General features: G+C 33.3%; 3 protein-coding genes across 3 annotated transcripts; 1 reads left to right on the forward strand and 2 right to left on the reverse strand.

Annotated features, from left to right (window-relative positions):
- Positions 1-467: 467 nt before the first annotated feature.
- PCOAH_00031630 (Rhoptry-associated protein 2) lies at positions 468-1670 on the forward strand (the record flags this gene model as incomplete). Its single annotated transcript, XM_020059963.1, has 1 exon — positions 468-1670. One exon carries the CDS (start codon positions 468-470, stop codon positions 1668-1670), a length of 1203 nt encoding a protein of 400 aa, XP_019915475.1.
- Positions 1671-3924: 2254 nt separating this feature from the next.
- On the reverse strand, positions 3925-4680 carry PCOAH_00031640 (Uncharacterized protein; the record flags this gene model as incomplete). The annotated part of the gene is made up of 1 exon (XM_020059964.1): positions 3925-4680. One exon carries the CDS (start codon positions 4678-4680, stop codon positions 3925-3927), a length of 756 nt encoding a protein of 251 aa, XP_019915523.1.
- Positions 4681-8937: 4257 nt separating this feature from the next.
- PCOAH_00031650 (Uncharacterized protein) lies at positions 8938-18972 on the reverse strand (the record flags this gene model as incomplete). The annotated part of the gene is made up of 6 exons (XM_020059965.1): positions 8938-9708; positions 9890-10062; positions 11046-11085; positions 11473-11556; positions 13548-18599; positions 18967-18972. Coding segments are annotated over 5 exons (5184 nt in total).
- Between the last annotated feature and the right edge of the window lie 6855 nt (positions 18973-25827).

A 25827-nucleotide genomic window follows, 5' to 3' on the forward strand; every position in this document is an offset into this window, starting at 1 on the left:
CGTACATTTGCATGTTCGTACGCAAAACCAAGTGAACGAAGTCTGCGACCTGTGCTGTTAGCTAATTATGGCCATTTTCGGTTAGCGCTTTTCCGTTTCCCTTCGTTTTCTACGACTTTTTCCGCGGACACCAATTTTTGATGTGAATACTTTAATTTTTAGTGAAGTAAATTTTACACTTTTCGCTGCGTACAGGTGTACACTTAAACATGTAAGTATGCATCTACGTGTGCAGTAGAGTATACACATGCACACATATACGATATACCCCCGTAGTACAGTCATTGGCTATCACGCGTGTGTTAGGGCCAACGTAATACCCCCACTACGGGTGTTCAAGCATTTATCCGCTTGGTGAAAAAAGGGGAAACGTGTACCTTTTTTCTAGGCCCCTCCTTCCCCCAAAAAAATAGAAAAAGTAGTTCAAAAAAATTGATAGTAACACTTATCCCACAGATAAAGACAAGATGAAAGTGATAATTCTGATTTCCTTCCTGGTGACCCTTTTTTTCAAGAATGGTGTGGATGGACATACTTGCATGAAAGAATTGTACAACATTAATTTTAAGGATCTTTCAGTTACGTCCATGGTTTTGGATCATACAAGTTCACGTGCAAGTTTAGGAAGCTGGGTTTATTTCTTCTTCAGTCATTTTTCTAACCCTACTGATGCAATAAAATATGTAGAAGATATAAATATATACGCTTTAGATAATAAGGACATGACATGTTTTATCAGAGCTTTCACTATATATTTAATTCATAACTATGCGAAGGATATAAAATCTATGTCAAATACAGACAACTATGAGACCTTTTTCAAAAATTTATTAAAAGATGTGAACCCAGAAATAAATGGTGATTTTCTTTCTCTATTCATGAGTCCAACGCTTTTGGGACAAATTGATGCCATAGTACTTAATGAACAGGATGTTAATAATTTGAAGAATGATGTAAATATTTTTAAAAAACAAATTTCCAAAGTTGATAGAAAAACACATGCAACTTACAACACTAATCCTCTTTCAGCTTTCGCTTATTATGATGTCAGGAACTTTAGAAAAGCTTATTTAGTAAAAGAAAACCCTTCTATTAATATGTCTGAAATATATGCAGCGCGTGATATAAACTTTTTGGCTTATCTTGGTGTTTCCGATATGTACTACAATTCTGATTTAACCCAGCCTGCTAGAGGTACTTCCATGGTTATTAGCAAAAGAAAAAGACTAGGATTAAGAAAACGTAGTAGTTCACTTGTTTTATTGGGACCACAGAATCATAACCCTATCTTTGGCTTTTGTGAAAAAGATGGAAATGAAGATTACTTTGGATATGTAGATGATTTGTTACCCTCCTTCTTTTCAGTTATGAAAGCGAAAATGATTTATGGACACAAAAGATTTCTAAGGGAATTTGACTATTCATTAATACATAAAACTTATAAAATGCCAAACCTGAAAGGTTTACGACTTTTGAAAAGTTTGTTCAGGAGAAAGAACTTAGAAAACTTTGTAGACATGTATAGTAACCTCATGTCCATAGAATTGGATTTTTTAACAGAAGATTTCGCGGAACTGTTTGGTATTACTATGAACTGTAACATGCGTGATCATTTCGATCGTGCAATAGTTAACTACCACGCGATTAAGGAGAGGGGTATGGAATCCTAAACATTTTTTTTTTTTTTTCCCCTCCGTTTATTGTATAGTGCTTTGTTAGCTTTTAGATTTGTGCTTGCTTTAAATTGGCGAAAATTTCGAACGCGCGCATGTGTGCATACGTAGGTGTGAATGCATCTATGTATGTGCTTGCATCTGTGCATGTGTTTGCATCTGTGCGTTTGAATGCATATGTACATTGTTGTTGCATATGTCCATGTGCACACGTGCGGTGCTTAACCTTCTAGAATAATTTTCGAAGAACGGTGAAGCGCGCACCATTTGGCCGAACATTTTTGATGACCACTTTGACGTGTGCTTTTTGAAAAATTTTTAAAAGAGTAATTTCGCGCATTTTCATTTGCCCTTCGTTTATGTTCCCGCTTTAACAGGCTTTAAAAACTTCAAAACCATAGTAAAATTTTGAGTTTAGTTTACACGTTTTTCGTTGCATTACTGCATTATATTTTAGTTTCTTTGCGCTTATTTTGTGTTTCTTTGTTGTCCATTTTTGCTTGTTTTTGTGTTTTTTTTTTTTTAACATTTGTCCTTCCAAGTTGGTTATATTTACCGTGTGCAAAATGGTTAAAGGAGATCGAATTTTAACTATCACTAAGTCGATAATAAAACATATAAAAAAAAAAAAAAAAAAAAAAACAATTATGAACTCATTTGTAGAACACTCGCCGTGTGATGGGTGCCCTTTAAATAGGACCTTCACAACTGAGCAAATGGTGCTGCAAGGGAATGGGGAAATTTTTCAAAAAAGCGCTGCGGTAAAATGTATGATAATCCCTAGTAAGGAGTGAATAAAAAAAAAAAAAAGATTAAGCGATTCGCCGTTACGCCGTTACACGGTTACGTGGTTACACGGTTACGTGGTTACACGGTTACGTGGTTACACGGTTACGTGTTTACGCGTTTGGTTGGTTAAAAACGTGGCAAATACGATACACAGGTGTACACCTGCTAGGTGCTTTATAAGCGGGCTTGGCGGCGCTTCAGGTGGGTGAAGGTCTTATGATACCCGATGAATGGCTTAATTGTTTTTTTTGTTTTCACTGTAATGTGTGGATTGTAAGTGTGTGTGTGTGTAATTTAGCCAAATGAATTGGTGAAAAATTGGGGATAAAAATAATTATACGAAACAGATGTTGCTAGAGGGGTATTATCTTACCATGTGGTAAAGATTAGGAAGCGTAAATCGTTAAAGTGATCAAATGGGTTGGCGTGGGAGGATGCACATTTGCGATTGGAGAGGGCACACATTCTCCCATTAGCACTCCTTTCAAACAAATAGAAAAAACGCGTTTTCCATTTTGATAAAATAACATGTCTTCGTGCAATATGTCATACGAAGAAGTATTCGCGGTGGCAGATTAAATGTTTAACAAATCGGAAGATGCATCTATCATCCCTTATTTTTGAACAGCGTCCAGTTGAAATATTCGTGGCATAAAAAAAGTTCCCAATCAGTATTTGCATATTACATATTACGTATTATACATTACGTATTACACAATACATATATGTGTGTATACAACTGCGTTGCGGGGTTTCGAATGGGTGATAAACGCAGTTCTAGTTCTGACCTCTTTCAATAACGTCCATTTTGGAAACGCACAGTTCGCATGACATGCCTTTGTTTTGTGCAGCGAAAGCGTAAATACCTTTTCCATATAACTTTTTCTTATATGTACTTTTTTTTCTACGGCTACTTAATATTTAATTCATAATAATATGTTCCTTTTTTCTCACAATGCGCATGATGCAAAAATTGTTAAAGTTATAAAAAAGAAAAATGAGCAGTATAAATCATCATTTGTATATATATATATATATAGATATAGATAAAATTATAGATATATGTATATACATGTTTAATAATAAAAAATAAGCGTATTGTAAATAAAGTATATATGTTATTATGAAATGTATATATATGCATATATAAAAGTACACACAAGATAAGGAACTTCACACGCAAAATGTAAAAATGGTATATTTTTTTCTAAGCTTTCTCGCTTTTTTTTTTTTTTTTTTTTTTTTTTTTTGTATAGTTCTATATTGTGTTCCGTCTTTTCGTCTTCTTAGTTTATTGCTTTTTTGTCATATATTTATGTGTGCTCCCTCTGGCTTATTTTTTTCTTTCTGTTCCTTTTGTTCTAAACAGTGGAAAGCAGTCTAAAATTATGACGAGATTGTTTTTTCTTCATTTCTTAGGTAGCACTTTTTATTTGCATTGTCAAGTCGCTACTTTTTTTTTTTAAGCTTCGACTACCTCATCGCTTTCTTCGAGTTTTTTACATTTTTGTTTCATCTTTTTTTTGAGTTTTTCTTCCTTTGATTTTTTCTTGCATGAGGCACCTTTATAGTAGTTATAAAACAACACACCGTTCATTAAGAACAATCCAATGAGCAACAACATTACGTAGTTGTTTTGTATTAAATGAATCATTCCCTTGACATAGCTTCCGAAGAATTGTAACTTGTATATTGGAGATATCATATTTGAGGATGGGCCAATATCGATTGATTTTCCAAGTCTTTCTTGTTGTTCTCTGTAGGCAGCTAATCTACGTTGGTAGCATGGGGAGTTTTCAATGGATTCCCTTAATTTTCTAATGGATTCTTCGCTGAACATTTCATCCAGATTAGGTGGTGCTGAGATGGTTTCATCTGCATTTTCTGAACTTTCTGCATTTTCTGTGGTTTCAGCAGAATCAGCTTGCATTTCTGTAGTTTCTTCAGAACTCATTTCTGTAGGGTGTTCTTCAGGTAAGGCGGCCAAATCAGCAACAACATCATCAGATAAATGAGCTATATCTACGACTTCTTCATCAGTGTGTACGTCATCTAATGGGTTGTGTTCGGTAGCACTAACTGGTTCCATACCTACCAGGCTGACAGCTGGTTGGGGTGCTACAGGGGCTGCAGGGGCTACAGGGCTAGTGGTTGGAAAACTGGTAGTTGCAGCGTGAGGGGTTTCAGTCGTATGGCTAACTGTTGGTTGTGTTTCCATTTTTACAGAAGGTTGATTGGTTCGTGTTGTAGTTAAAAACTATAAAAGGGGTAATTATATATATAATATATTTAAGAAAATATATAATATTTTATTTTTTTGAGGGTTGCTATAAGATGGGAAAGGAACCATATGTTCCAAAATTTGAAAAGGTGGAAACAAACGGGGGGAAAAGTTATGCAGAAGGGGTATAGTTGCGATTATAGTCATTGGTACACATATGCAATGCATTATATATTTGCTTTTCGCAGTATGCTTTTAAATAGTCATAAAGCATAGAAATGAGGGTTCTCCCAATTTCCTATGTAAAATGTAGATAATACCTTTGAGTATAGTACACCTCTAGATATAATAAGGCCTTGAAAAAGGGGATTGTGGATTTTTTCTTTTTGCTAAATAGTTGGTAAAGTATAGCGATAGGCTTTTCTAGGAATGTCGAATAATACGCTCTGTTAGAAACTGTAACAAATTGAAGAAAACAAAAGAAAATGTAAATATTACAATTTAGCCAATTAGTAAAAATAGGTTCTGTTACGTACAGGTTTATTTTTTTAGGCGATATTTATATAGCTAAATCTTTTTGTTGAACAACATTACTTATAAATTCGTACGAACTAAAATATATCTTCAATGAAATGAATTTTCACAAAAATATATAATTCTACAAAAATTTTTAAATTAAAATTTAATTTTTAGCGGTATAATTTTTTAATTTACCTGAAATGTGGGTTTTCTTCACAAAATGTATTTATTTTATTTTGTTTTCGCTGTTTTGAATGAATTCCTAAAATATAGCAATTTAGAAAATGAATTAAAAAAATGCTTTTTAAAATAAATAATAAAATAGTAAAATAATTTAAGAAAGAATTAATGTTGTAAAAATTTTAATATAATAGAAAAATTGCAATAAAAATATGGGGATAGAGTTAGTTTTTTTTTTATATAAAAATAAATAATCGTCGTTAGACGAGGCTTTAAGAATGAGTAGTTACCCCTATATATAGGGTTTAATTAAAATACAAATTGATGTGGGTATGGTTTTTTTGATCTTGCCAATAATAACATATGTATATTTTATCTGATTTGCGGATGTAAAAAACGCTGATGTAACGTATGATATTATTGATACGTCAGGGCTCATGCATGTGCTAATAGTTCATTTTAATTTTAAATTTTAATTTAGGTTTAAATTAATTGTTTGTATTCTACGTATGCTTTTTTTCACGACGGCGTGTTTCTATATAAACTGCTATGTGTCACGCGTTATGCTACAAAAATGAAGCGAAATGCGTACACGTATTCTTTCTCTACAAGATCTATTTTATTTTTTGCAGTCCTTTTTTTTTTTTTCCGGAAATATTGACTTTGAATTTGATACGTTATAAATATATATATATATTAATGAAATATATGAGTAATATAATTTCGGTAGCGCCGAAAATGTAATATATAGTATAATTTTTTAACCACCCCCGTGCTCCCTTTTTATCATTTTTACATGAGAAATAAATTCTTTTGCTTTTTTTTTTTTCCTTTTTATAACCAGCTTTGTAATAGGGTCTCTTAATGATTGAATTAAAAAATACATACACAGAAAAAATATAAATATTTATACCTCCTTCGTGATATAATATTTTATGCGTACTTGCATAATTTAAATTGTTCTAGTTAAGAAAACCCATTTGGATTATGCGTGAGGGTTTGGATTTGCCGTTGCTCTGTGAATGAAGCGCTTTTTACTATTTATTAAACGGAAATGCTTCATTCATTTGGAACCCCCTTTTATTATATAATTTGCCGACCCGCGCTTTGTAAAGTAGGAAAGAATCCGTTATGAAGAAGTCACGTTTATCTTGAGCAAAATTCGGTTGAATAAATTTGTCCCACAGGGGATGGTGAAGCTGTACGATGGATTTATATGAATATTTTGCCCTTAATTTGGGTCATTTACTCTATAGTAATGCAAAACATGCGCTATTCTTATTTATGGGCATAATATATTTTTACATTTATGGAGGCTGAAATTTGGAGGTTTTACGCTTTTACTGTTTTCTTCATTTTAAATAAAGGAATATTCAAAATTTTGATTGCTGCTGCTTTGCTACTGTCGCACATCGTTGGGACCTACAATTCTTGGCAAACTTATGGCGGATGAGGATAAATTCGACTGTGCTTTTATTGCTATAATTATGCTCTATTTTAGCACAATTGTAAAAATCATTTTATAAATGGAATAAACCACCTTTCTTATGAATAGATGTAGTTGGTGTGCTTCACTCACATACACCTACGAACGTTATTATTTACACATAATAAGTGATAAATAAATTAGTAGTAAGGAATTGCGCGGTGAGTTTTAAGGCTACTGCGTGCTTCTTTGTAAAGATTAAGATTTGACAGTTAGCTCGCCTAAATGTTTTCTGTGGGGGGAGCATATTTCTTTTAAATAAATTTTCCTTACACGTAGAATTATTCTAAATACACTTTCTCATATGGATTAATAATATAAGGTGTAAAATTTTGGAAAAATTTTATTTTTGAAATTTTCACAAACCTCACCGATTAAGGTGGAAGCCTTCCCCCTGCATAAGCTCTCATATATACACTTATTTATATATTCGGAGAGTACAAAGAATGATTGCACAAGAGTGAGACGTGACGCTAGAATTGGTGCAGGTTAGAAGGTCACTAATCACCCGTTAAGAAAAATTATAAAATGTTATTATCCTATTGTGTAATAACTTCTATAAGTTATTCAATCGAATTTTATAGCAATAAATTTATTCTTTGCGCATATTTTTGCTTCTCCAAATGGGAGCACGAAACAGGTATGTTTTTTTCCTTTTGAATCATTACTCATGAAGGGTTTTTTTCCTTTTTTTTGTTGTCTCCCCCTTTTGAGGATGTGCAAGCTATTTATGCTGCATTGTGGGGGGATGTTTTATTAATTTTTTACGTAGTGGACATTTGAAAGTAGGGGATTTATTCTTGTGAGTAATCAAAGTGGAGTGTTTTACGAATTGAAGGATGTGAAAAAAAAATTGCCCCTATCTGTGTTGTGTGTGGGACATATGCGACATTAGCAATTTCGTTCCTCAAAGTGTGCATATTATAACGTTCCCGATATTTGGTTTTTAGCAAAAAGGAACAAATAAATATGCAGAATAAACAGTAGGTGCTGCGCAATACAGTAAAGAATAGGAATCGAATTATTTGAACATTCGAAGGAGTCTAAAATGTTTGAATGCGTTTTCTTCATGCTTTAAATTGAAAAAATTGCGTGTGTCGTTATGGCAACAAGAAGGCATAGTAGGAAACAATAATGTAGGCGTTTTATTTGGTTCAGAAAATGTTTTTTCTTAAATAATATATCACCTGGATAAGCACAACGCCGTTAATTTTTTGATGAAGAATACATGAGAAGCATTTGCACATTATTGTTTGTGCGAAAATAATTATCATTTTTAGTGAAAACGGTGTGTGTGTGTGTAAGCTTCTTGCGTAGGCGTGTGAATAAGCGCTGTTTTTTTTATCTGCTTTTTTCATTTTCTACTCTGTTAATCAAAAATGAGCTTACATGATGTGTTACACATCTAATGCAAATAAAGTTGGGAGGAAAAAGAATTACCATTAGGCTATGACCAAAATGGTATGATACGTACGCATATGTGAATAGACCAATACGCGTGCATATTAACTTAATTAGAAAGAATTGGAATAATTTCAAATTAAAGTATGCTTATGTTGCGTATAGACAAATGGTTTGTGTAGTTGCGGAGGAAATAAAAATTATTTAAAAAGAATACCTTCTTTTGTTCGCGTGAAAAAGAAAAAAAGAAAGAAAAAGCGTGCTGTAGGAAAATGGGACGTAAAAAGAACTGCGAATGAGTACAAATGTGTTAAACATACAGCATGGGTAAAATGTGTAAAATACGCAAAATATATATGCAATCATCCGTACAAACTGCTAGGCAAAATTCATTTAGTTTTTTTTTAGGAGTGTTAACAGGCGAGACGAATAACTGTTCTTTTTATGCTTGCTAATTTTTGTACCTTGTTCACTGATTTTTTTGTTTTATATGATATGAGCCTAGTTCCTATTCCTGCTCAATGAAATAGAATTTTGCAAAATTAAGGAAACAATGTCAAGTATGTCTTATTTAAAAATTTTTCTTTTCATTTATTTTTTTCCTTTTTTTTTTTTTTCTTCTCTCTATGGGGTTAAATCTTTCAAGAGGCTGGGTACGACTCTCGCGATTATGACTCATTTTCTGTGCCCACCAAGGAGTTCCATTTCTTCTCATTTATCCACTTGTTAATTGTATTATCCATCCATTTATTGAAGAATTCTTCTTTTTCACTTTTCCACATTGACCAATTATTCCATTCGTTAAATATGTAAACATTTTCTTTCACTCTCAACCAAGTAGACCATTGTTCACCTTCCCTATGATTTCTTTCTTTCCATTTTAGCCAGTGTTTTCTCTCTGTCAAATTGAACCACTTATGCCATGTTGAGTGTTCCCATTGTGACCAGTAGTTGTCTTCTTCAGTTTTCCAATCGTTCAGTAGCCATGCCATGATCTTTTCATTTTTCCACTGGACCCAATCTGTTAATAGTAACAAATCCAATGATGTTTCTTTTTCTTTAATCCATTTTTCTAAATCTGTTTTCATAAAGCTTTTTCCTTCTGTTTTTATCCATTCTTCCCATTCTTCAGGAGTCCATGTAGCAGATATGGATATGAGATAATCCTTGTATTCCTCTTTAATATTTTCATTATAATTCATCCATTTATTTTCCATTTGTTTAATCCATTCGGTCCATTCTTTTTCTGTTTCTTCTAGCCATACGTTCTTTTTGTTCTTCATGGATTCGTTGAAATTTTCCCATTCTGATTCCAACCTTATCATCCAGTTATTCCATGCACATTTTTTTAATTGTTCTGATTGGTCTACGTCATCTTTCCAAAATTGCATTAAATTGTTTGGATGAGAATACGTGATTCCTTCCCTTTCAGTGCATCCCTGCAAAAGGTTTTAAGAGTTATAATGTGAAGAGAGAGTTTTTATATATAAAACATACGTTACGTAATGTTAGAACAGGGGCGGGGATAGAATTAAGTGCATGCATTTTTGTGGGTATATGTTGCATGCGCATTTCACATGTGCATATATATTGGGGCAATTTTTTTTTTCTTTTTCTTACAGCATGGGAGGGATTTAAGATGAAAACTGAACATAAAGCAAACAAGATAATATGTAAACGAGAAACTGTGAAAATTGCCGTCATTTTGGATAACTTCGGATTTTTATTTTGTGTTTTCTTAGCAGGGCAGAACTTTTGTTGGGGTGCTGGACACTTCCTGTTAGCTATCAGTTCTATGGGTCGATATATTTTGGTGACAGAAATAGGTTATTTTTGAGGTCTTTGGGCGATGAAAAGGAATTGTTGTTGTTGTTCTGCTTTAAAAATATATTTTGCAACTTACGATTTTAGATGTATGCTTTTATGTATTATGTTGGTTTTTACTTTTCTATGAATTGAGAAAAAAAAAAAGCAATCTAAAAAAGTGATATTTTAAATTTGCATAACAAAATTAAGAAATATAAATAAAATAAAAAATAAAAAAAAAAGAACAAAAAAACAATGTCGTTATTTATTCAGCTTAAAAAATGGGCAAAAAACAAGCAGCACAGAACGGTTCTATGCAACCAAAAAAAAAAAAAAAAAAAAAAAAAAAAAAAAAAAAAAATCTCCTGAGTTGTATATGATAAAATTGTAACTTTCTTTTATTTCAAAAGACCCATTGTTATTTATATGAAAAGAGTTGCCTTTTTTTTTGTAAGGTTTACATTTCTGTTGGCAATGCTTTTGTATTCACTATGCGTTTAACCAAATTGTTGTAATAATTAACCGGCGCGCGTGTTGCCACATTTTTGACGGTGATTCCATTTAAAAGAGAATATATTAAGGTCCTTTAAGCTACTTTAAATGAATTAGCATAAAAATATGTCCACATATATATGTTTGTTCACTCACAATTTAGTCAGAATCCGCGCATGGTGATAATCGTTTATTATATGTACGGTTTTTTTTATTTATTTCTCCTCATCTGGTAGAATTATTCTTTTTGCGTAAAGTAAATTGAGACCAAATGATATTGCAGTTGGCGAGAGCAAAGTTGCAAAAATGAGAATTTAATCGAGCACTAACCACGTAGTAGCTATGTGCTACGAATGATTTTTTAAAGGAAAGAATGATCGATTAAATCGTTTCCTTCCAATGTTTCAATGGTATATTGCGCGAATGCGAAATGATAACAAATGGGCATTTTTATGAGGTGAAAAAATTACTTAATTACACTGTACGGGGTTTCCATAAGGGTCGTTATTATTAGAGTTCTGTTCTTACGCAAAGCAGTGGAAAAGATGGAATTACATCTATGTATATGTGCACTGCCTTCTTCCTGGCCTATGCAAAATGACAAAGAATGAACGGAATGAATAATGAGCAAAGTGTTACATCACTGTGTCTGGTACTTCCACTACGGTTAGAGGCATATAAAAGAGGAGCTTTTTTTTATGATGATAAACGAGGCAAATGAACAGCTTCCTGGTACGCACTTACGTTTGTCTCTATGTATGTGTAAACTGCAGTCATGTAATAAAACGATCGGTGGGCGCTTAGTCTTAACTAAGCAGTTGTTTATTTAATTTAAATATCTCAAATGAGATGGACTCAAAGGGATGTCAACCTTTTAGAATAACCCAAAACATTATATTTCTCACTTTGGTCTTTTTAAAATTTTGTTTTTTAATAAGAACTGACAAATTAATGATATCATAGGGGCGATGCACGTTAAGTAACCACAACTGTGCGATTTTGCAGTATCGATAAATGTTAGCTACAAGCTATTCGTGCTTCAGCAGAAAAAATAAGAAGGTGTTGGAGAGAAATAAAATTAGAACAGAGTAAAGTATAACAAAATAAAGTAAAGAGGAAGATGTCTGCATCCTATTTACTTGTCCCTTTTTACCCTAGTATAGTCAAGATCCCTTTCGCTCGGAACATTACAATTGATGGTATATAGAAGTCTCCTATTTCTTATTCACATAAAAAATAAGGCACCTATACGTGAAAGAATGGTAATAAAAGAGGTTTGGGAATGTAGTATGAAATGTGTAATGAGGAGGTAATAATTGGCAAGACTTATCCATATGAAGCGTTCTCCTTATTTTTTTACCCTTTTTAAGTAAAATAAAAGAAAAAATATTTTACTATGAGACAGTGAAAAATTGTAAAAGTTAAATTATTATTTTCCTAGAATAAGCACTTCATAGTAAAAGTTTGGATAATGTAAAGAGTTCAAAAATGACAGAAGATACAACTGAAGAATTGGGGCGGGTGAATATATAAATATGTGGCAACAAAATTGGGGAAGCAAATTAATCAGTATGAATGGATTTGAATTGGTAATGAAACAATAATTTATAGGTTACACATCATCTGATCATGAGTTATAGGAAGTGGCTCGGATGAAGGAATTGGGTGGAGACAGAACCTTCTGCCCCTTAAATATATAATTAGCAAAAAATTGAACATTCATCGTTGCGTATTTAGTATTTACCATTTACCATTTGGATTTTTTTATCAGTTAACAAACATTGAATCTTTAATATTGAATCCCTAATGTGCGGTCTCTCCCCTAAAATGCGAAGACTATAACATTTAGCATTTAATATTTAATATTTAACGTTTAAAATGGTTCTTATAAGGTTTTAAATTAGCTATTCTTATGCGCATGGTAAAAAAACAACATAATAGTCGTGTTAAGGTGCACAGTATATATTTATCCTGACAAAAAAAATTATTGTAGAACGCATACTGAAACATTATTACTGAGCACACAAATAATTGTATACACAGTAATAACTGACATTCAAGTAAACAGAGAATAAGCACTGTAAAATATTATCATACAAATAATTATGTAAATGAATAATAAATGAATAAATAAATGCAAAAATATATAAATAAATCAAAGAAAACCAATAAAAAAAAAAAAAAAAGACGAAAAAAAAACAACTGTATATATATAATATTTAATATAGATAGAGTACCAACTAACGCGGAATATAACTAATTTAGAAAAATCCTAAACGATAAACGTTTTTAATATATATTTATTTTTTACAATAAAAAAAAAAACATGAATTGTTATTTTAAACAATTCTATATTTTCGAAAATAATGGGAATTTTTATTAAAAAATAATAAGTGTTGGTCCTCTAGCAAATTTTTTCTTATTCTCGCCGGAAAGATATGTATAAATTATACACGTAAATTTTTTCCTCCTATGATTTTTCGAGGCATTTTTTGTTCATAATTGGAGATATTCTTTTTGTATGGACTATGAGAAAAGGTACTTCTTCTTTAAGAAAAATTTCCCTGTATTGAACATCTTGATTATTGTAATTTTTCCCATCAAGGACAATCTCTTTGCCCTACTGCTGGATATTAAAAATATTGTTGTTCTATGTAGTGGAAGCTGTGTGCGCCTATGCAAAAAAAAAAAAGGAGATGCTTGTTCTGAAAGTACGCAAATTTGATCTAATAAAAAATTCTTCTTCCTCCCTCTCTTTTTTGATATACATATATTTTTTTTTTTTTTTTTTGGCCTTCACTAATTTCGTAGTCTTGGCAGTTTTAATGTGTGCAGTTATGTCAAGCAAATAAGTCCAGGGGAAAAATATATGACGTACACCTGTCTTCATTTGTTTCGCTTCAGTTGAGTTCAATTGAATTCGTTTTCGCTAACCACGTCATTCATTTGGGAGTGACCTTTGCAAGTCCATTATCCATACTTTCCATTGCTTCTTGACTATCCAATTGTTAACAAAGCGGTTGAGCATTGAGAGAAAGGCGTTTTTTCTTTCCGATTTCCAATTATTCCATATTTCATTCTTAACTTGTATTAATATCTGATCTTTTTCATGGACCCACTTTTGCCAGTCTTCAGCTTCAGTGCCCCTAAGCATATTCCATGTGTACCAGTCGAGTTTTTGGCTTCTAAGTGATGGTTGTTTATTTGAATACTCCCATTTTAGCCAATACTGATATTGATCACATTTCTTTTCACTCAATAACCAATCAAAAATTTTGTTATTTTTCCATTGTTCCCAATCTTCCAGTTGCCATAAATTGTATTCTTTTCTAACTTGGTCTATCCATTTCTCTATATCCATCGCCATGATGGATTCTCCATCCTTCTCAATCCATTTGATCCATTTGGAATCGTCCCATTTTTCTGACTTCTTGTAAACATCGAAACCGTGATCTTCTAATAATTCATTGTTGTAATGCATCCATTTAAATTGGAAGTCTTCTATAAATTTAAGGAACTCCATTTCCTTTAAATTGAACCATTTCTCTCTTTCTTTTTGTATATAGGAATTGTAAAGTTCCCATTCCTTATTTAATTCCTCCATCCAGTTCTCCCAATCAGGATTTATGGGCATGTCTTTATCTTTATTACGACCTTTATATCTACGACGAATCATAAAATTAGAATTCATAATCTTATACCATAGATTTTGTAGGGCGCGTGATATAGGGTGTTCCTTTTCATCAAGCCATTCTTTGTAATCTGAGAGTACAAGTTTTTCTTTAGCCATATTATTCCCATAGTCTGCTTCTCTTAGTTGCATTTTTTTCTCTTGCCCATGTTCAAAATTTTCATCATTTGGATCATTAACTGGCATACCATTTTGGTACATATTGTGCATTTGTTTTTCAATGTCTTCTTTCACACATTTTTGATTGTGATAGTAAACGCTTTCATCATCCTCATCGTCTCCTTCTTCGCCTTCTTCATTGTAATAATACACACTTCCTTCTTCCGTGCCGTCTCCATTGTAATAGTACACACTCCCTTCATCTTCATCGTCTCCTTCTGCGCCTTCTTCATTGTAATAGTACACGCTTCCTTCTTCCTCATCGTCTCCTTCCGTGCTCTCTTGATTATGATAGTACACGCTTCCTTCATCTTCATTGTCTCCTTCTACACTCTTCCCTTCACTAAGAACGTGCATCTGGTACTCAGTTCCCCCTTCTGATGCGCTTTCATGCTTTTCGCTACCTGCCACTGATTTTGTTTCCAATTTTTCGTCTTCCTTGTTTGGTTCTGGAGTGGTAAAATTTTTCAATGCACAGGATTTATCTTCAGTTTCTGGCTGTGTTTGGCTTCCAGTTTTTGCATCACCTTGTTCTAACGGTTTTGTCTCAGTTTTAGTTTCACCTTCTAGCGGTTTTGTTTCAGTTTTTGCGTCACCTTCTTCTAAAGGTTTTGTTTCAGTTTTTGCGTCACCTTCTTCTAGCGGTTTTGTTTCAGTTTTTGCATCACCTTCTTCTAAAGGTTTGGTCTCAGTTTTAGCATCACCTTCTTCTAAAGGTTTTGTCTCAGTTTTTGCGTCACCTTCTTCCAACGGTTTGGTCTCCGTTTTAGCATTACCTTCTTCCAACGGTTTGGTCTCCGTTTTAGCATCACCTTCTTCCAACGGTTTGGTCTCAGTTTTAGAATCACCTTCTTCTAAAGGTTTTGTTTCAGTTTTAGCATCACTTTCTAGCGGTTTTGTTTCAGTTTTAGCATCACCTTCTAGCGGTTTGGTCTCAGTTTTAGAATCACCTTCTTCTAACGGTTTGGTCTCAGTTTTAGCATCACCTTCTAGCGGTTTTGTTTCAGTTTTAGCATCACCTTCTTCTAACGGTTTGGTCTCAGTTTTAGCATCACCTTCTAGCGGTTTTGTTTCAGTTTTAGCATCACCTTCTAGCGGTTTTGTTTCAGTTTTAGCATCACCTTCTAGCGGTTTGGTCTCAGTTTTAGCATCACCTTCTTCTAAAGGTTTTGTTTCAGTTTTAGCATCACCTTCTAGCGGTTTGGTCTCAGTTTTAGCATCACCTTCTTCTAACGGTTTTGTCTCAGTTTTAGCATCATCCTTCTTCGTTTGATCTTCTTCGGTAAGGTTAGAAATAGCTGATTTCTTATCTACACCATCTTGAGCATCTTTTTTAGCTTTAACAGAATATGCAAATATTACTGGGATTCTCGGTTTTTCACTTACTACAGATTCGGTTTCGGTTACTTCTGCTCTACTTAGTATTGACTCGGTTTCGCATTTTTCTTTATACTTGTTCTTTTGATATTTTCCGGTATGTTTAAAGATACCTGATTTCTTATCTCTAGCGGATTGAGCATCTTTTTTAGCTTTAACAGAATATGCAAATATTACTGGAATTCTCGGTTTTTCACTTACTACAGATTCGGTTTCGGTTACTTCTCCTCTACTTAGTATTGACTCGGTTTCGCTTTCTTCCTCTTCACTTAGTACTGATTCGGTTTCTGTAATTTCTTCTCTTACAACTGAACGATCTTGCGATTTTTGTTTTTCTGTCTTTGGTTGCATTTTTACTGGAGCTTTTGGAATAACGTATTTCTTTTGTACTCCTTGCGGAACATTCTTAACTTTTCCACCTTCTACTTTAAATGATTTACCTGGAACATTCTGATGGCATGGTGTTAGCTTAGGTTTCCCGGGTCGTCCTTTCGCAACAACACCCCATTGACCAGTTTTCCTTAGATTTTGTTGATGTGCATTATAAGCTCTATTATTTTCAGCTGTTACGACGGGAATTTTGTACTTGGGTTTTCTAACTCCTTTTTGCATTTTCATACATTGTGGTTGTGGCTTCATTTGGGGGTGTGGTTGCATTTGTGGGTGTGGTTGAATATGCGGGTGTGGTTGCATTTGAGGGTGTGGTTGCATTTGCGGGTGTGGTTGCATTTGCGGGTGTGGTTGCATTTGCGGGTGTGGTTGCATTTGCGGGTGTGGTTGCATTTGCGGGTGTGGTTGTGGCTGTGGCTGTAGCTGTGGTTTCACTTGTGGTTGTGGTTGTGGCTGTAGCTGTGGTTTCATTTCTGGTTGCAGTTGTGGTTTCATTTCGGGTTGCAGTTGCGGCTGTGACTGCTGCTGTTCCGGCTGTAGGAGTTGTTGGAGTTGCAGCAGCTCTTGCAGCTGTTCCTGTTGTTCCGGCTGTAGCAGTTCTTGGAGTTGTGGCTGTGGTTGCTGATGTACCAGTTTTTGCAGCTGTTCCAGTTGTTCCGGCTGTAGGAGTTGTTGGAGTTGTAGCAGTTGTAGCAGTTGGAGAAGTTGTTCCGGTTGTAGCAGTTGTTGCAACAGTAGCAGTTGTTCTGGTTGTAGCAGTTGTTGCAGCTCTAGAAGTTGTTGCGGCTGTAGCATTTGCTGGAGTTGTAGCACTTGTTGCGGCTGTAGCAGTTGTTGCAGTTTTAGCAGTTGTTGGAGTTGCGATTTCGGCTGTGATTGTGGTTGTGGTTGTGGTTGCAGTTGGGATGGTTGTGGTTGTGGTTGCAGTTGGGATGGTTGTGGTTGTGGTTGCAGTTGGGATGGTTGTGGTTGTGGTTGCAGTTGCAGTTTTGGCCGCAATTGTGGTTTCATTTGTGGCTGTGTTTTCACTTGTGGCTGCGGTTTCACTTGTGGCTGCGGTTTCACTTGTGGCTGCGGTTTCACTTGTGGCTGCGGTTTCACTTGAGGCTGTGGTTTCACTTGTGGCTGTGGTTTCACTTGTGGCTGTGGTTTCACTTGTGGCTGTGGTTTCACTTGTGGCTGTTGTTTCACTTGTGGCTGTGGTTTCACTTGTGGCTGTGGTTTCACTTGTGGTTGTGGTTTCACTTGTGGTTGTGGTTTCACTTGTGGTTGTGGTTTCACTGGTGGTTGTGGTTTCACTGGTGGCTGTGGTTTCACTTGTTCTTGTGGCTGTGGATCCGGTTGAGGTTGAGGTTGCGGTTTCACTTGTTCTTGTGGTTGCAGTTGGGATGGTTGTGGTTTCGGTTGTTCTTCTGCCTCTTGGTTCAATTTTTTTTTCTGTTCATCGAATTTTTTACATATATTTGCACGTACTTTTCTTTTACTTGGATCTTGCATTTGTTGTGTTTTTCTCAGCATTTCTAAATTTGGTTTTTTAGTTGGATCATCTTTGGCAGCAGTAGCAAGTTTATTTTCCACGACTTTATCCCCTTGTTTACACATTTTATCCTTGTCATCTACTATCTTGGATTTTTCTTCGTCTTTTTCTGATTTTTCAGAAAGTCCAATGCCAACTGGTTTAGTAATTTTATTTTCATCTTTTAAGTTCTTATTCTGCATTGTTTTTTTCCAATCTTCGATTGTATCTTTTTCATATTTATGGGCAATATTCTCCTTTTGTTCGGGGCTTTCAGTTTGACACTTAGGAGGAGCTACAGGAGTTTGGTTTTCTACATTTGCAGATGGTGTTTTATTAGGAAGATTAGCTCCTTCACCTGTTTTCCCAATATTTTGTTGTTGGTGCGTACTTCCAAACTGTTGCACTTGTGCTGGATACTTATTTATCTGTTTTTCCTTTTCGGAATCTGCTGCTTTGGTGTCTTTGGCCTCTTTTTTATCATGATGATCAGCATCAGCTCCTTTCAATGCAATTGGTTCCATTGTAGGTTTCCCCGAAATAGCGGTTTCACGTCGTTTACACAGCGTAGGATCAACACTAGCGAATTTATACTCTAATGCTTTTTTCAGAATTTGCAATTCTCTATCTTTTGCTTTGAACCATTTATTCTTATCATCTTCCATGGACTTTGTCAATTTTTTCGATTCGACATTTTTTTCTTCAAACCATTCGTCCCTTTTGACTGTCACGTCATTATTGAAATCTCGCCAATCTTGCTCGAAATTTTTTACAAAAAGATACCATGTACTATTATCTCCACTTTTGGGTATTTCTTTAATTGAACGGGATTCATCCTTGTGCTCTTCCACTTTGAATTTATCACGGTAGTCATGGTTCGTTCCGGAATTAGGAGAGAACTGAAATAGGGATAAAAAAAAGAAGTGAAAAGAAATTGAAGGGAAGTGATTCACTTATTACAGAAAGTTAAAGAACAGCCTACGTACGTACGACGTACTTATGTGTGTAACGTATATATATATACTTGTAGGAATATGCACACAACATAATATGGCTAGGTTCCGCATACAATTCATGTGTAATTCGCTTATCATTTTTCTATCTTACTTCGGTGCATTTCGACAGGGGCAGAACCACATAGGTCAGGAGGAATAAGATAACGTATATACATGATGAAACTGTTTTTCTGCTAGTATTTGATGATACATAGCCTTCATTTTTTTCTATTACACTTGGACGAGAGGTTGAGCTTCTTGTTTTAGGTACCTTCATATTATTCCTTTATTTCGTTCAGTTTTCACATGTATAACATATATATTTTATAAAATAAGTAATATATGTATTTTGTAAATTAACAAAGAATGAACTATCATTCATAATCTAATTTATTGCATGATCCTGGGGTGTTCTTTATCTATATACATTTTCTTAATTCTAATAATCATTGTGAATGAAGAAAAGAAAATGTAACAGAAATTATAGACGAAGACGCGGAAAAGAAAAAATATTTACACTAAATAATATGCTTTGTCACTCGATGTACACTCTTGTTAGTGTGCTTCAATCTGCTATATTTTAAACAGTATAAAGGAGCGCTGGTTTGTGTTAAACAATAAAATGTACATATCTAATAATATTATTATATAAAACTTTCTTACGTTGACATTTTTTCTTTTTCTAGGAAAAAATTAGTTTAACTGATATAACATTACATATATGAATATATATATATACATATAGAGGTGGATTTATTTCTGTAAATGCAACGTACACTACTTCATTTTTTCCTATATTTTACAATTTCTGTTTCCTATTTTTTAATTTATCCAATTTTGCTATTTTAACAAATTAACACTTTTTCGTAATAAAAAAAAAAGGAACAAGTTAAGAAAAAAAAAAAATAAATCTTGGGAGTTGTTAAAAATAAAAAAAAAAAAAAGATGTATACATGTATAGTACGTAAATTGATGAGAATATTTTTTTACAACAGTGAACCACGCTGTTGTTATTCTCCCCTTAATAGCTCATTTTTTTTTCTAATTAATTTTATGAATATGAATATTTAATTTTTATGTACATATATGGGTCAGTATTTTTAGGGACACGGAAACGTTTTCCAGTGGGTCTCAATTTGTTTCTTGCACCACTTTTATAGGCTTATCATACCTATAGATCTGTAACTTCGGGAAAAAATAATTAGTTATAATAAAATAGAAATAACAATTTTTAAAAATATCTAAGATGAATATATAAAAGGGTATATAATAAAAATAATATAACGAATTTCCTAATATTAAAAAATTCCATTTTTAATAGATACAAAAGAAATGAATAATTAATTTTTTAGGTATGTTAATAATTCTCCTTTTTCCTGTTCTATTTTTCATAGCCCTTCGTTTCCTGCTCTTTTTTTTATTTTAATTTAAGCATGCAAATAGTATTAATACCCTTTTATAAAATTATGCTTTTATTCCTTGCTACGCATGCCTAATTTATTTTATTTATTATTTTCTAGATGACGGTATTTCAACGTTTCATTTTTTTTTTTTTCCTTTCTATGTTATATTTTTGTACATCTTTGCGTGCGCACAATTTTCTGTATTACCTAATTTTTTCTGTTGTGTATTTTATTTTTTTTTTTTTTGGGGGGGGTGTTTCATATTGTTCAGATTTACCTTATTTAATTTTTTTCTTTTCGTGTGCGTATATTGTTCTTTTTTAATTTTAAGCTTTTTCTTCCTTCATCTTTTTTTTTTTTTTTTTTTTTTTTTTTTTTTTTTTTTACTAATCCAGTAAAAAAATAAACGTTCATTTTTTTCAACCTATTTGACAAATAGTGATTTGTTCATTACCTGGGAAGCAGATTAAAAAGTTGGCAATTTTTGCGATAAAAAAGACATTTTACTGAAAACGCGCAGTTAATTCTTTAATTAGTGATGTGTTTAAAAGGTATAAAATTTTTACACACCAAGGGACATCCTATTTTTATTAATTTTTACACTTGCATTATTCGATGTTGTAATTATAATAGAATGTTCATGATCACGTTGTAAAAAAAAAAAAAAAAAAGGTTTTCTTCTCCTTCTTTTTCTTCTTTTCCTTTCTTTGTGGGGAAGGGTCATATAAAATAACCCTATGATGAATTGATAGCACCTAGATATACACACTTAAAAGCATATGTGTCTACTGTGTGCTTGTATAATTAAAAAGGGCGTATACAAATGAGAACATATAAGCACATATATATCCGTATACATAATTGGATGGGTAACAGGAATGTAAGATTTAGTGAAGGGGGACACTTTTCCTTTTAAAGAAGAATGTTCCCGTGGTCGTTTCTACTTACGTGAACTTTTACGAATGATATATTGTTTTCTCCCTTGGGGAATTTGTTCGGTGATCACACTTCTTTATACATCAGTTTTTCCCGCTAAGCCGAATGTGATGTGTTCGAATGTGTAATATGTTATAATAGTCCTGTGGTTTACTGTAAAGATTCGCAAACCACAATTGTATGTCTCCTCTTCTTTTTCCTTTCCCCTTTCTGAAAATTAAAAAATTATTTTTTTTCAAATTTGTTCTTTCTTCCCAAAAAAAAAAACTATTCAAAAGGGGCAAAAGCGAACATGTGTGAGCAGTCAAAGGCGACGGGCTCACATAGAACCAGCAAGGAGGTGTGTCCTTGTAGTAATAGAATTCCGAACGTTTTACAAAATTACCATTAACTTGTACACCAGTATTATAGGGGGGAAACCACTCGTTTGTATAAGCGAATGATACATATAGGAAGAAATTATACATGGTGTTCTAATTGAGCAAAAGGAACAATTAGTTTATATAGAACATATGTTCCACCTTCTCCTCTGTTGTTGATAATTCTTCGCAGATAAGTGACAATTTTCTGTACAGCCTTACCAAGCAGCTGGCTCCCAGCTTCCCAGAACCTGCGTCCCACATACCCTGAACTCTAAAACCTAAAGTGCTGAACTTTAAATCATGCATTTTAAACCCAGAAAATTCCATCGTTTTCATATGCAAAAGATATAACTTCTTTCTTCCTTATTACTTTCTCCACTTTTACATCCAAACTAGAACAGTACATTTTGGGTGCATATATATAAAATTTCATTTTTCAAATGTAGATAATTTCCATTTATTACACCGTGAAAACTGCGATACAACTGAAAAATATGTATTAAATTTTTGAGAATACCAACCAACTTTAATTAATTCTTGAATATTATACTATATATTATCAAATCAGTTTTTTTATTATTTTTCAATGTCATATTTTTTATATGTATTATTATGCATATTACTTTTTCATTTAAATTATATATATATATAATTAGAACAGAAAACGGTAAATCGCATGCACGGAGAATTTAATGAGCATATTTTGTTAAAAAAAAAAAAAAAAAGAGAATAATCCTATAATTAATGCATACATATTTAAAGAATAAGGGATCGTTCAACCCATATATATAGAGAGGAAAAATTCCTATATAATGCATAAATATATATAAAACGAAAAATATGTCACAATTTTGAACCTTATTACGCTAAAGGCAAAAAGAAAAAAAAAAAAAACAAGATGATATCTTTTGCGAGATTTTCAATCCTCATCCTTGTTCTAAGCTCCTGGCAACATTCCCACTACGTACGACATTAACTATTGAATTCTTAAAATCTGCTCATATATATTGTGGTTCATTTTTTTTTTTTTTTTGTGTTGAAAATTAAAAATTTCTGCTTTTTTTTATTTTAATATTCATATAGTCTACAAAATTTGAATATACTCCTTTCCTTCCTTCTTAGGTAACTGAATTGGGCACATCATGGGGTAGTAGTACAACTAGCCAAGATGACACCTTAGGTGTAAGGATTAGTAGATCCTTAATAGGTGAAACCGATATGCAAACACCAGAACAGAATAAAAATCCTGTTAATCTTAGTGGCAATCCTCCTGGGGAAACCACTTTGGGTGGAGCGTCTGGAACACCAGATTCTAAAGTTGGATCAGATGTGTTATTAACAAATTCACAAATTAAGACACAGCATGAAAAAGAAGGAATGGAGCCTAGGGGACTTTTTGATGCATTTGTGCACACTGTCCTTATGAATAAAAAATGGGTCCCCGTGGGGTTAGGCATTTTTTATTATTATATATGGTTCTTATGGCACCACACCCTTAGTGCCAGTAGATTCGCTGGAGTAGGCCAAGAAGCGTTCGCCATATACTTGCTTGCGGTTAAATTGAGCATAGGAATTATGCTTTCCATCGTGCTATTTCGGTTCTATTACCAAAGGAATGTATTAAAAATGTTAGATAAAATGTTGAAATATATAACTTCCTTAGAGAAAAACCAGCAACATGCAAAATCCCAGGAAAAAGAGAAAAAATAATTAGTCCACTTTAGTGTGGAGCATTTAATGCTATATTATTATTTTATATATTTATTGGATGATCGATTTTTTATGATGTTTCGTATTATATGTGTGATGGAGTTTACTCCTATATTTGTGCAGTTTATTTCGGAGTTCAAGTTCAAAATAATGTTGTTTTCTATTTTTTCCTAGTACATACCTGTGTCTATTCATGTATTATGGCTGTTCATTTGAATTATGAACTATGTACTTGATATGATGGGGAACAAGGTGAATTATTATGTAGGGGAATGTGCACGTCGCTGTGTTCTGCACATGTATGTGTGTATATTTGTGACCCATAAGCCTTTTACACCTTATATATGTAACATATATAAAAATTCCCATATAGTTGCCTCATGCGGGCAGTATTTTTGTAAAGTAACAAATTCTTTTTTTATTAACTTTTTTCATTGACAAATTTGAGCATCATGCAGAGCATAGGTTTGTAGTTTGGCTTTATTCAGCATGTGTCTTATACACATCGTAAAAAAACTAATAAATATATCTCAGTATATAATAAAAATAATAACAAAGCACATACACGTCGCAAAATTATTTGCACTGAAGAAAAAAAAAAAAGAGAACCTCGCGGAGAAAGTACAAAAAAAGTTGCATATATGATCTGAACTGATAATAGGAAGAGAATTTAACAGTGCCTGAAATACAAAATTAGGAACACTGTCGATCCGCATAAAAAATAATTCAGGGATTATAAGTAATTTTCCTGTATGTCCTCTTCTTTCCATATTCAAAATAAGGGGGCGGGGGGCATTTTTTAATTGAAAATGCGCACAAATATATATACATATGAATAAAAATTAGAAGAATGCGGATATATGTAAATGAACAGTATTGTAAAATTTAGGGTGTTTTATCTTACATATTACATGTTAATAATTTTATGAACATTTTTTCACTTAATAAAGAAAAGGGGCACCAACAAACATCAGTTAACTATATATGTATACATATATAATTAAGTGGATGAAACATTGGATTATTCAGATATTTTATACGATACAGTTTCCTTGTTGAATTTATTTGTAAGAATTGCATGATTCAATAATTCATATATATATGTTACACTGTTCTCCTTTCTAGGACCTCATTAATTATACCTATATTACTTTTCTTCCCTCATTATCTATATTTGATCGCATTAGTTTATCTATTCTTTTTCATACCTTATACACAGAAAAGAATTAGTAATGAAATTTTTGAATTCCTTCCATCGACTGAGAGTTACATGGTGCACGTCATAAATTCGCAAGAAACTGTCTATAACTCTTACGCATACCCTTACTTTGTGTGTTATTCTTCACTCAAGTTACCGTGTGTATAATTTTTAATTTCTTATTATAAGTCTAATTAAAGATTTCCCCTTTGTTTAAATTCCAGTGATAATTTTATTCCTCCAATCAAACATTAAGTGAACCTTACGTTCTTCTATACGGCTACTGAAGGTGTAGGTTGTAAAGAGTAGTAACAATTGAGCACAGAATATAATTTGTGTCCATGATTGGTTCATGGGTTACAAAATTTAGGGTTTATTCAAGGTTTAAGGTTTAGGGATCATTATGTGTATTGGTAAACTAAATGTATAGCCATAGGTACCACGTATATTTTTACCTATATTACTGTCCTTGTCTTCTCTATGCTGACGAACACAACATTTTTTTCCCCCGTTTTAGATATATCATTTGCAACATAAAAATGTTCACCCCTTTTTTTTTAGTTGGCATTTTTCTTTTTTTAATACACCCTTCGGGTGTACCCGCCCCCCCTGGGGGATGACTAAGTATACCAGGCCATATTATTGGGTCATTAACCTAGAAAGACCCTTAGGTCATACATCCTAACACCCTTTCATTCTATTACATTCACACCTCGATTCTAACACCCCTTACACCAACATTCTATAACCTTTACAACCTTCTTTCTTCCACCCAGAACAACCTTCCTTCCAACAACCACCTAACAACCTTCCACCCTACCACCACCCTTAACAACCTTCCACCAACCACCCATAACAACCTTCCTTCAAAGACCCCTAAGAACCTTTCATTCTAACACCTTTAAACTTTACATCCTACCCCTCAAACCTTTAAGCCTAAGAGTGAAACTCTTAACCCTGAACCACAATTCTCCTTCTTTAATATTCTATGATTACTCTGGTAATGTGCTTAAAACTGTGGGTCATTATAATTCTCAGGGGGCCATATTGTATACTATTTATAATTTGTAGAAACATTGTACGTTATTTATTATTTTGAAGACATTACATGTTGCGTATGATAAATAGAAGGGGACATTACTTATAATGTTCCATACGATGGTAAGCTATATTCCTTCTTCTGTTGTTTCTTTGCCTTCGTTCCCTTTGTTCTTGCTGTTGTTCGTTCTGCTCTTGCCTTTGTTTCCTGCGTTTCCTTTGTTCTTGCCTTCGTTGCCTCCGTTTCCTTCGTTCTTGCCTTCGTTGCCATTGTTCTTGTGATTCTTGCCATTGTTCTTGCGATTCTTGCCATTGTTCTTGCGATTGTTGCCATGATTCTTGCGATTGTTCTTGCCATTGTTCTTCCGATTGTTGCCATGATTCTTGCGATTGTTCTTGCCATGGTTCTTGCCATTGTTGTGTACTAGTATTTCTTGTTGTTGTATATTGTACATCATAGTATGATGTTAAATATTCCCTTGGAG

The sequence above is a fragment of the Plasmodium coatneyi genome, chromosome 10, assembly GCF_001680005.1.
Source record: "Plasmodium coatneyi strain Hackeri chromosome 10, complete sequence".
NCBI classification, from domain to species: Eukaryota; Apicomplexa; class Aconoidasida; order Haemosporida; family Plasmodiidae; genus Plasmodium; species Plasmodium coatneyi.